At 47.8% G+C, this 12752-nt stretch overlaps 2 protein-coding genes across 2 annotated transcripts; one reads left to right on the forward strand and one right to left on the reverse strand.

The window, feature by feature from the left end:
* Positions 1 to 3970: 3970 nt before the first annotated feature.
* GIQ15_00472 (uncharacterized protein) lies at positions 3971 to 5819 on the forward strand (the record flags this gene model as incomplete). Its single annotated transcript, XM_033547889.1, has 4 exons — positions 3971 to 4047; positions 4226 to 4923; positions 5107 to 5192; positions 5244 to 5819. 4 exons carry the CDS (start codon positions 3971 to 3973, stop codon positions 5817 to 5819), a joined length of 1437 nt encoding a protein of 478 aa, XP_033408840.1.
* A 5175-nt stretch (positions 5820 to 10994) lies between these two features.
* GIQ15_00473 (cAMP-independent regulatory protein pac2) lies at positions 10995 to 12377 on the reverse strand (the record flags this gene model as incomplete). Its single annotated transcript, XM_033547890.1, has 1 exon — positions 10995 to 12377. One exon carries the CDS (start codon positions 12375 to 12377, stop codon positions 10995 to 10997), a length of 1383 nt encoding a protein of 460 aa, XP_033408841.1.
* Positions 12378 to 12752: the final 375 nt, after the last annotated feature.

The following is a 12752-nucleotide window of genomic DNA, read 5'->3' on the forward strand; positions in this document are numbered from 1 at the left end:
ATTATTTATGGAGTACTCATGATGGGTTTATTAACCTATCTCGTCAGAATTAGCTCCTTGGAGAGGCAGGGTGCCAGTACTTGAGAGGGTAGCCTTGTAAGTACGCTGGCCTATATGGATATATGCTCCGTATATAGACTAAAAAGTACGTACGCTTACCCTGAAGAGTTGCTGTTGGCGTGGCAGACAAGGTACTCCGGCTTGCCCAAAAATGGAATAAATCCAGCGTTTGGACCTCCGGGCTAAATCCTGGTCGTATCTGTGGACCAGTTAAGAACATGGTTAAGGCTCCACCGATGGGAAAGGGTGAGCCCGAGGGCGATCGTCGATCGAAAATTCATCTCCATCAAACAGGGACCAATACCATCATTCCCTCCATACTCATATTCAGTAGGGAATTCCGGTTTCAGTGAGACACAAGACATACATTCCCTCGTGTCGCGGTGTCTGGGGAACGCCTAGCAGCTGCCCAGTGCACGTATGCATATTATGCAGCCCATAGTACTCTGTACGAAGTACAGTACAGGCTACGTATACGTCTCGTATTGCCTAAAACGTTACATTGTTTGATTCCTTCTCCTGACTGATGATTTACTTGCTAGACTCCCGTAGCGTGCATGTTGCATTCCCTTTCACCTGTTCTGGACTTCGAAGAGTTCTACAGAGAACATAACATATACCACCCAGTCATACCACGGAAATACTCCGCCTTGCCTTGGATAGCAACACCTCAGATACACAAGAGGAGGCGTTTGGTGGAACTACTCCGCTTTTCTACTGACGGGCCGCAGTCCCCGAACCAGGTTATGGGCGACAAACCTTTGACAGCCTCAGAAACATAGTTCGGCCGCTTATAAAGACCTAGAACCTAGCAGCCACCAGAGACCACATATGTAAGTCAACATGGAACTTGGTATCAGCTCAAACTAGGCCTTCAGAAAAAAGCATTTTTTTACTTCTTGTCTAGTTCCAGTCAATGCGTCAAATAAATGACAAAGAGTTTTCACAATAATAAATACCCATGGCGGAGGAGTATTAAGTTAACGAAAACGCGGTGCCGTTTCTCTCGTCCAGTGGGAGCGCGGGTGGCCCTGCGCATTTTGAACCGCAAATCCAAGTCCACGTATTCCGCGACCCGTACTCCATGCTAGATGGTGTATCATTACTCGTATAAGCAGGGTAACCGAGGAGAGTTCCTCAACGTCTCGAACCCTCTGGACCGGTTTAGTGGATGTCCTTACAGAGGAGGAAATGTGTCGCATGACACCTCCAGCAAGCAATAATCACCCTGGCCTCGGTTCCTAAACCTGGATTGTGAGGCTGTGGCTGGCAGTGCTCCGTGAGCCTTATGTTACATACAGACGGAGTGCTAATATTCAGTTTGCTCCCAGGTACTCCGTACGGGAAAACGCTTACAGAGCAAGAGGCGATGCCGAAAATTCAGCTTCCTCCTAAAAAATGTCGCCCGGATCCCTCGTCAGCCGCATCCTCGCTCGCTGCACTGCAAGGTAATCGATCTGTAATGACATGGCAAAACCACATTGGAAAAGAAATTTCAAAATTTAGCTGGAGGGGCCCTTTCGATATTCCGACTTCTTGCGAAGGAATCTAGCGGTGATGCAATAAACGCCCCCTCTTTGCGGATCCCCCAGTCAATCGGGTTTCAAATATAACTTGCTTTTGAGGCAAAAAGGGGTGAGCACACACATTAGCCCCCAAGGAGCTGATGCGTCCCGAGGAGTTACTGGCATCAAGCATCAAATATGGAGCGCTTTCGAAATTTCCACTACGCCACTTTCACCAGCCGGTCGATTTTCGCTCAGATCCAGAGCGAGGGAAGGAATGGCCTAGGCCGCAAATGTACAGCCGGCTTTAATGACGATGAAGGATGGAGTTACTCTCCAGGTCATCCCCCTCTAGGTACGGAGTACGGAGTATACTTCCTCGACAGAGTACGCCGTAGTTTAATCTATGGAAATATGCGTGCGGCAGCTCGGCATGGAGGACAATATACCATGCAATGCCAACGAGCCACAAAGGGGGGATGAGGGGTTACGTGCATCATCCCCATGCTGAGCTATATATCAAATATCGCAAGTTATCTCACCTCGCATTTCCTAAATAGGAGACTGCTACCGGGATCCCGCAGCCGAGAGAGCTGAGCCAGCTGCAGCCGCAATTTTCGTGGTACCTGCAAAAATTCCGGCACCGCCTTAGCGAATTCATATCACAATCAATAGCAGCCCTCTTTCTGTCGTTCTTTGGACTCATTTAGCTCAGGCAACCGCGGTGCGCGACGGGAAAAAAATTTGCTGCCAACATGGACGAGGGATCCATACATCATGTCCTGCATTGTCTGCATTGTAGATCTTGTCATTCTCCTGCTCGCTATCCAAGAGATCCAGATACAGCGAATGGCTTGCTCTAATACTAAGGAGTGGAGTACACGCTAAAGTGCATCGCAGAGTGCATTGTGCTACCTCGCCTGTGCTGCAGAGGGCAATTGCATCCGAAATGCGACCCCAGAGCGCCCCGATGAACGATATTATGCAGCCGAATTGCAATGATGACATTATCTGATATTCCGGGGGGCTTTTCTTAAGGCCGCTCCTCTGTGTCTGCTTTTTGGAGGTGGCAATTAATGATTTTGGGCAGCAAAACTACACCAATGCCACCAACAGATACACGCGTCCTCTGAGAAGAAAGCAGAGTGCCAGACAGAGAATGCTCTCCTTGAAATAGGGGCCCGTAGATCAGGTATCTATGAAATCTTCCAATCGGGGTGCGTCAGGCCATAATGGGCATCCTCGGCGCCTAGGTTTGAAGGCACAAAACAGAGCCAAAGTGGCAAGCTCTGCCTGGATTCGAGAATGACAGATATTCCAGGTCTCCGGATGCGGCAGCCGTCAGCCATACGTTGATTCACCGGGATATCCCTTCGTACATCGCTGCAGAGGAGTCGGCGAGTGTGAACTGTTGCCGTTTTGATGTTTGCTGTCAGGATAAAATGCAGTCTCCCACGTGACACCCGAGCGGCTTCTCCTTTCTCCTTTTCTCCCTTTCTTCCTTTCTCGTCTTTTCTTCTTGACAAGCAAACTGGCTTATTCTACGAAGTGATACCCGTCCATTTAGTGATGCTTTACTTGCTGATATCTAGTTATACCCGGTGGTCTTAGATGTTATGCATCTAGTGGGCTGTTTTAGACTTGGCTCAATCGGCTATGGGATGCCAGTTTGGCCTTGGGCACTATGCCTCCAGTCTGACTGTCCTAACCCTAGTCACTTCCAATACGGAGTAACTAAGCCTAAGATAAGGAATAAGGACTCTTTGGCTTGGATTATACCCTATACCACAGCCGTTATTTGTGACTTTAGTCTCTAAAATATAGATGCCCTTCTTTCTTAGGACTTCCAAACCTGTCCGTATATATCTGTGTCTATATGTTTCCCTTCTCTTTGCTGGTATGCTACGGCATTTTATGAAATGAAAAGAGCAAGTAATGGCTATCCTCATAAGTTCCAAGGATGTTTTGCTACTTTATTCTAGGTAGCGGCTGGTCCGTCATGGTAGTACCCTTCAAGTGACATAGTCCTCCGTCCGGTATCCACCATTAGATGTCTTGAATTAAATTCAATTGGCTCGTTTCTATCTCTTTGGCGGCAGGAAATTCAGATATCCATACGAGCACCGAGATATACCCTTTAAAAAGTTATGGTCCTGGGGGTTCCCAGGTCACATGGGAAGTGCCGCCGGCTTCTATAACAAACGGCGAGAACAAGACAACGTCAACATCAACGTCAACAAAATCTTCACGTCTACGCGTTCAACCTCTCCCTCATCGACTCTCACGCGTCGAATAAATCATTCAATCATTCACTTTTTATCACTGCACGCTCGTTTCTTTACCTTTGGCATTCTTGCAAGGCTCCTGATAGCTATACCACACTCATTTCAACCATCGCTGCTACGATGCGTGTCCCCTGGATGGCCTATCTGGCTGCTGGTGGACTTGTTGGAGAAGTGACTTCAGCCCTCTTGCCTCGGAAGTGAGTCAAATTACTCGTGCCTTTGCTTCAAGTGGTGTCTCGTTCCGTCAAACTATCTGCAATGTGATGAAGCCATTCAAAGTGAAGAAATCGAAATCCCAATTCATAAGTCCTTGGATTCATTCCTTTGGTCTTTCTCTGCGTGCTTGGAGCTAAACAGTACTAATATTCCGCATAGCTTGCCGTCTGGCGAACGTAGCATTGGGTATGAGACGGTAGCAACGACTGATGCCCGCCATATCACTCTGCATATGAAGCATGCTACAAAGGAGGCATTCGTTCCCTTTCAGAATGTCACTGTCCCTACCCAAACTGCGACGAGTAGCCACTTCGATATCACCAGCACCATCGATGAACCCGTTTACTCGACGAGTTATATTTCCTACACCAAAACACTCTCTTTGGTTGAAAATACTGCTCATGGGGAAAAAAAGGCGACCGCCGCAGGTAACTCGGGCGCCACAGACTTGGTCTCTATAACTATTGTGGAGAAAGAGAAATATTGCTCTAACCTGGAGACCGTTACAATTACTGTTACGGAAGTGGCTACGAAACCCATCATCACCACTAGTGGGCGACCAACCTTGTCAACTCCCGCCGTGAGCGAACCAAGCCCCACGGCCGGGTCCATCATACGTATCCCCAAATTCCTTAAAGCTCAGGCAACACAGGCTGCAGCAGGACCTCATTTCATCGGCCCTGGTCCAGGCGGGTGGAACGCTTCCACATTTTTCACAGTATCGACAAGCGATGTCCACCAAACCGAGTCACCTGGATATGAGGTGAAGCATGCGGCAACCGCAGTTCCTACTCATCCTATACGCCCACGGGTATATGAACGCCATTTTGGAGAAACGATTACGGCAACTATCGCCGGTCAGGTAATATCATGGAGGAATGACTGGAGTGGGGAACAGATATCCTCAGAAACATCATCTATGACAACTAGGTCGACGATGCTGACATCAGATAAACATTCCCAGGAAGCAACAAGTGAGGACTGATGATCTAAACCCTGACCATGGGAATTGCTTTGTTAAAATACTAATACCCGTTTAGAAACAAGCCAAACAGTTCAATCTCGCACAGGTGTGGTCGATACTGCACCCACTTCTTGTGGAGAAACCGGTTACTTTACGATAAACGTAAGTGGGGCTAGTATCTAGAGATTGCATCACGTCTAACAATATATTCAGTTCGATGACCTCCCAGCATACTCGCCTGGCAAAAATCAAAAAGCTGCGTACCCGCCCATCTTCGGTCCTTACCACCACTTTTTCTTCTCCAGCGGTTGGTCATATGGCCCTCCTCCAACCGAGCCGTTTGCGCCAGTATCAAATCCTCATATCGGGATATATGTTCCAACAGAAAAGAAGGGGGCCGAAGCACGGCCTAAGGGGGAATTTGGTGCCGGACCCCGTGCTGCCAATGAATTGTTTTGGTTCGATGCATTTACAACCCACGCCGGTTGCGATAACGGGAATAGCACGAAATCTTGCGAGTTAACTGTGAAGGGGCTAAAATACTCGACAGAGTCCGACACGGAGATCCCTTCTGGGACATCTAAATTTGTGATTCCTCCTTGTGTTGGGCTCAACCGCTGTAACTTAACCCAGATCATATTCGGGGATGGGTTCAGCGGATTGTCAGGCATGGAGATCGAAGCGCGGGTGGCTGGTAAAGCTGTCATGTGGTATATTGATGACGTGAAGCTGAGATGGCATGATGATACCTGCGCCGCCGGAATCAAGCGCCAGCGTTCGCGTTTCTGATCACTCCACGACCTTAAGCACTTCCATGGCTCTTTCGCCAGATTTACGGGGAGACTAAAGAGGGGATGTCATGTTTTATATCTTTTATTATGTCTGCTAAAATTGCTAGCTCTCATCCTCGACATTTCCCCATCACTGCGGGTTAGATTAAACAGTTAATGTCCTGCTTTGAGATGTAACTCGAAAACAATCAAAAAAGTGTTTTTTTTTATACAAGTAGATGAAATTAAGGTTATGCTACAAAGCCAATGCTCAGAGTGGGGCACACGTGATTGATTATATAAGCTCTTCCAATGACGTCGGTTCATTCTTTCCGAAGATGCCGTCCTTTTTTTCGAAGATTCGTCCTTCACGATGCGATCCTTTGCTCGGATTTCCATCGCTTTTGCCAAATGGGTCCATAAGTGTTTGGCCGCATCACCGCCTTGCCGCCTTGAGCGCTCGATTCCATCGTTTTGGAAAAGCCCCCAAGCCGCTCAGTCGCCATGACCATCCTTTCCATGCGGGAGCTTCTCCGGTTCCCTACCGGCGATAACGAAACAGATTCCTTGATAAATGGCATTCACTTCAATACGACAACCCTAAACCATTTCAACTATACTCTTTACTCGAACGGGACGCTCTCGAACGGCTCTAGCTGCTGGCTCACTTTTGACGCCTACACACCACGCCTTTTATTATCGAACGGAACGTTTATAAACGGCACATCTTGCTATGTTCCGATAAAGGGGTTGAGAACTCGGGGGGGCGTTGGAGTTGCATTTGCAGCTCTCTTTGCGGCCACCATACTCTTCACAGTCATAAATCTTCGAAAACACGGCGAGCGACTATTGCCCCTTGAAAAGAAGTGGACTATTGTCGGGAGACGATGGCAGTGGTATTGGATGATATTCCTGGCGATTTGTGGAGTAGTCAGTTGCTTTATGAGCATTGATGTCGACCGCGACTATTTACCACACTCGGCGATCGTGTTGCAGAGCTTTTTCTACTATCTAATGATCCCCATAATGCTTGCAACAGTTTGGGAGGGTGTGAGGCATTGGTAAGTTCTGATCCTTCATATAACCGTCCTTATTTTTTATCATCATTTTGCTAAACTATCTCACTTCTGCAGGGGATCATGGCAAGAACGTCAGATAGTAGACCGCGATAATTTTGCATTTCCTGCTGCAACTACGAGAGAACGACAAGAGCTATATCTACCGCTGGTATTTTACCTCTTTGCGTTTTTGGCATTCTTTCTATATGTCCCTCGGTCGTGGTCTGCAATAGAGAAACAACGAACTTTTGATCAACAAGAAGCCGTGGCCAAACCAGCTGCAACTGATGGCCGTTTCAAAGCAGGAAACATTTTGGCGGCTGTGTGCATCTTCATAATTTGCTACAGCCTTGGACATAGTTTGTATAGATATAAGCGTCAACAACAGGGTCAAACCTCGTTTCCGTTCGTGGCTTTGGCACTCCCGCTCAAGTTTATCATTACGATTATCCTCTCAAGCGTCGCCATAGCCTACAATATTGCATCTTCATTCATTTGGCAAATTTCCCCCTTGAAATATGATGGCCAAGCTGCATATATTTACGGTCTAGGCTACGCACCGCATCTCCTGATTATTATCGTTTTCAATATCTTCGGCTACCTTGATTCAAACGAGGATAGAGAATTGATAAAACAACGAATTCAGAGAGGGCGTGCCACTGATGTTGAGCTCGGCATAGAAGCTGGTAAAAGAAAGCCAGCCTGGTGGAGGAGGTTAAGGCCTGATTTCAAGGGTGATGTTGGGAACGATTACGAGTCTAGGCTTCGAGCTCTCACGACAGAAGTTGGCGGGGGTAGGCCAACGCAACGGAATATAGAGCAGAGGGTAGAGATGGGTGTTATCGACACAAGCCGCTATAGGGATTCCGGTAATTCAGGAACGCAGAGGAACGCAGACCCATTCACGGACAATCACCAGCGCCCATCCGACAGAGACTCCCAACCTATTAGCCATGGTAACGTTGGTGGCTCTACAGAACCGGGTTTCGAACATCGCCCCAGGACAGATCGCTTGCAGAGCAGCGCGGAAAGCAATTTTACTCAATCATCGGGCGAAACACTCGTGTCTCAAACCAGGCATCAACATGTGAGAAGTATGTTGGACGTATAGGTTTGGCTGTATATTTATGTACTATATTATAAGGCCTGTTTTTGGGCTATATACCTTGGCTGCACAGTATATATAATTGGAGCTATGTGATACCTTATGCGATGCTTTTCAGCTATATGAATGATTTATGAACCATTTAACTCCCATATTTATCTCTTGTAAAAAGGGAACCAAGTGGATAGTTAGCCTCGGAATCTGCTTATAACCTTCTTCATAGAGATAATGATAAAAACCACACCATTCGCTAACTGACCCATTCATAAGTTCATAGTAACTTATATTATCAGACCCCTACATTATAGGAAGTCCTCGTTTACAACGTTAACTACAACGGCATCCCAGTGCCATCTTCCTACCATTAACATCCACATCCTACCTCAAGAGACAATATGGCAACATTCGTTGAAACCAACGTGAGAGATAAGGTGGTCAGGTCAATCCTATCCTATCTATGGATTCAGAATACGAACGTAAGGACTTCGAGAGTCAGTAAAGAGAGCACTAAACAGGACGTCAAGTCAGGATATAAACCCACCGTCCGTACTCTTTTCGGAATCCAAATACCACTTATCAGCTTTCCTTCATCTCTATCATGTTGTTGGTGTCTATACTACCACAACATTGTTCCCTTTCTCTTCCAGTGCGCTTTATAACACTTTTGACCTAAACCGAAATAGCACATCTGGGATTCCGTCTCCAGTAGCGTTTGCATTGATGACGCCAAAATTGGTGGCGCAGTCGAATAGTTCAAGGTCGATGGCAGGAAAGTTTCCTAAGAGGAGGTAGTTTATCAATTTGTCCTCAGGAATAAACTGTCAGTCATGTTCCCTTGAATAACGCGTGAACTTTCTTCGACTTTTATGCGAATTAAGAACGTCGATGAATCTGACATCAGCCAGTTATTGGTGAAAGGGATAAACCTCTTCAATTGGCCCTCCATGTTGGACGAAGCAGACATGATGTTACGCGAGGGATATCGAGAGCCTTTTGGCGTTATTTAATGCCCGAATGTTGTTGTTGACATTGTTATCAAGCCTAACCCCGGATAAGGATGGTTATACAACATGTACCAGCCATAACTATTCAGTTAGGCCACGGTACGTATCCTGTACCTGGTTCCTGAATGGACTCTGTGAACGTAGGCGTATAACCTACTAGATCAAACGTAGCAGCGTTGATATCTGTTTTGGGATACTTGCGCCATGTTCCTTGTAGGCTCGCCTTGTAGAGGGATTCTAATAGCATGATTGGTCATCGACACGGACAACTGCTTTGATTTCGTTTGTTATGTGACATCGATGAGAGATGAAACTAGAATATCTCGGTGGCCGAGCAAGACCGCTGATAGGGGGTAGCCACCAATATGGATCCGTAGAGCCATTGCTCAACGACATATCCGACCCCCACGGGCCATGTATCATGTACCTAAGATGTCGACAGGGCGCCAGTTCTTGAAAAGAAAAAACGGTAAAATATCTAATGAGAGACCGACTAGTATGGTTAACTAACGGATCCCAGCTGAGGTGTTCTCAAAAAGAAGCATTTCGTTCCGTCATTAGCTAGCAAACGTTAATAAACATCGACCAACGACATGGTCTTAAAGACCAGGCTTGCGTTTGGAATTATCGAAAAGGAAAAAGACTGTCCGTCAAACGACCAATAGATTGCCAACTGCTGAATGAATAGCCGAGGGAAGAGTGAGCCTGCCTGCGGTGCGAGTCCGGTGGAGGCAGAGGAAGATTATGCCCATAAAAATACCGACAACATGATATGGGCAGGATTCACTCTGCATCCTGCACGACCTAGCATAGCGTGAGATGGTTAATACAAGTCCCCTGTTCCCTACCTTGCCGTCCTTCGATCCCCTGTCTCCCGCCACCCTTGGTTGCTCGTTCGCTGCTAGCTGCTGATTTCTTGCTCTTTGTATTTTGATAGGCAGAGATGTTCAGGGTCCTTGAAGATCGCTGGAAAGTCCCAACATACCAATTTTCCGCCGGCATATACGGAGTAAATGACCTTCAAGTTGCGCCCGTAACGATGAGGGCGTGTTCAGGGGACTATCCCTTCACATATTACATGGTACCGCCGGCTAAGGAGCTGACCCATTAATATAGTCGCCGAGTTGACGAGGGCTTGCAGGCTACTTTGGCGAGTTACACAGCGTATGGCCGGGGAGCGAGTGGATAAATGAATGATTATCGTGGAGTGAAGTGAGAAGAAAATCTGCAACCTGTGCATGTTTCCCGCCCACCTGCCAAGCTGGCCAAGATGGCTAAGAAAATGTTATTTTACGCTTGTTTGATTTTAGGTATATTTATGCTTTGGAAGACACGGTAGGTGGAGGAGCGGGATGCTTATCAAACAAGCCAGCCGTTTCCTTAGCACAAGGTTGACTTGACTTGTTCGTCGTTGACAATTGACCGACAGACCACACTACCTGACAAATAATAGATATTAAAAATCAAAGCAACTCGTTAAAGGGGGTTGCAAGTGGCGGGCTGAACCGAGTTGGAATGAATATCACTATGGTATAGAACGGGGGGGAATACACAGAACACGAGGGGCATAAAAAGAAAAGGGAGGAAAAGAAAAAAGAGATCATAGAAACAGCGGTCAACTCCGTTTGCCCGTCCAAATTTAGTCCGATAACTTTTTGTGGCCGTGATAACCCATGTTTGAAGGCGACAATCGAATAAGATAAAAATGTGAATGAAAAAAAAAAAAAAAAAACCAAATGACCCATTTAATGACCCACCGCCTTACTTCAAATGCTAAATTCAACCCTTGAAACCGCAACAGATATGCCGAATAGAAAGAAGGAAAGGATAAGAAACAGATTCGATCAAAGGGAGGGGGAGCACACGCAAAGAGGTACGGATTGACACTCGATCGGATAGACTCGGACTCAGGACAAAGACAAATGTATGGGAAGGAAGAGAGAAGGTTGAGAGAGTAACGGGTTAAGCGAGAAAAGAAAGTAAAGTCCATAGGGCTGTCGAGCCATGATGCTAGTAAAGTGTTGAACTTAGGCAGTAAACACCCTATCAAGCTGTCTAAGGGCTCTCATGTCTTCACCAAATCCTATCTTTTCGCTTGGAATATCTTTTGGTCCTTCTCCGCCGACGCCTGGTGCTGGAGCTCCTCCTTGACGATAGCCCTGCATATTCGGGCTATCGTTCAGTGGTGGGCCGTTCATTAGGGCGTTGATACTTGGAACCGAGGTTGCAGAGGAGCCTGATGGCCCATCATGAGCATGGCCGTTCTGCATGCTAGAGGATTGAGGTGAGCGACCGATATGTGATAGGCCTGGTGATTTGACAGGTGTATGTTGTAGCGAGCTCATGGCTTGTCTGGGAGAGCGAGAGTCGGACGAAGACACGCTGAGACGTGGGTCCATTTTACCGCCGGGTTGATATATATTTTCTCCTGGCCCCATATGGCCGGCTGGCGGATGCCCGGGTGATCTAGTTGCAGTATAATAAGGGTAGCCGCGTGGGCTAACGTTATGGCCACTACTTCCATGAGAGGCTGGGGGAGTCGGAGCCTCGGCAGGATGAGGACGGTCGTATTGATGGGGATAAGCTGGCTGGGAAGGTGGTAAGTGAGGATGTTGAGCGTACTGGTACTGCGCGTGTCCACTGGCTCCTGACAGTGGCGGTAGATAGCTACCGGTGTATGGGGGCTGCGCATGCGTTGGCGGTCCGTTCATCGGGGTTGACGGCCAATTATACGGTGCCGGAGAGTAGCCATGGGGATGAGCAGCCGCTGGACGGCCATAGTGCGGTAAGGGCGGCGGTACTGAGAAGGCGGTTCCTGCCATAGGGCCGCGGGTCACGACTGGAAGGTTCTGTTGGTCGTTGACGCTGGACTCTGGGTACAAACCCTTCTGGGGCTGGATATGTCGTAATGATGGATCCGTTGAAGGCTGGTTAAGACCAGGGACGGTCGGGTGAGACCTGGCATAATAGCTGATCAAGTGAAGATGCTGGCCAGCGGAAGTTGTGATACTGAACGACTGTTTCATCAGGCCGTCGGGTTTATATCGGTAGCCATCAGGTCCTTCTTCGCCTCCTTCGCCTCCGTCCTCGTCGCTTCCCCTGTTGCTATCGGGCGTCTTTCCGGCTCTCGAGGACGCCTGGGCAGCATGGCTGCCTCCCCGTTTGCCTTCCATCTCTCGATATGTCAAGAAACTGCCTGATACCCTGCTGGCGCTCCATGATTTGCCGTCCGTCCATCTTCTCATGCCGGCTTCTCGCTCATCCCAGACGAACACGGAGCCCGACTTTATCGACTGTCTCTCCTTTTCTGATAATCTTCGCTGAACTCTGGGCAATAGTCCAATACGGCATGCTTCAAAGAGGATAATCGCATCCGCAGGGGTGCGGACGTGACCATGATATGTCTCCATTGGCGCCTGTTAGCTGTACGCGCGAACGAGTGGTGAAGGCGCTGCTGATCCGGGCAAGATCACGGATACGTGCACGCCGATATCCAGAGTTCTCTTCTGAATTCTATGAACTATCGAGTTGGCGATGTAGTTAGCGATGGTATTCTTTGGCGGTTGGGCTGTGGTTCCGAGGTCTCAACCACGGTAGATACGGAAGCGTGATGCAAATAATACCAGGCAGAGCGAGAGTATAGCAACAATACAAGTCTCCAGAGATATATAAGACTCAGCAGCAGCTTCAGTCTTCTCTGTTTATGATGGCTGTAAAGCGCGAGGGTTGGGTGAAGAAGGGAAAAAAAATATACCAGTGAAAGAGAGGGGTAGGCCGCAAGTGAG

The sequence above is a fragment of the Arthroderma uncinatum genome (assembly GCF_011692745.1).
Source record: "Arthroderma uncinatum strain CBS 119779 chromosome Unknown scaffold1, whole genome shotgun sequence".
NCBI classification, from domain to species: domain Eukaryota; kingdom Fungi; phylum Ascomycota; class Eurotiomycetes; order Onygenales; family Arthrodermataceae; genus Arthroderma; species Arthroderma uncinatum.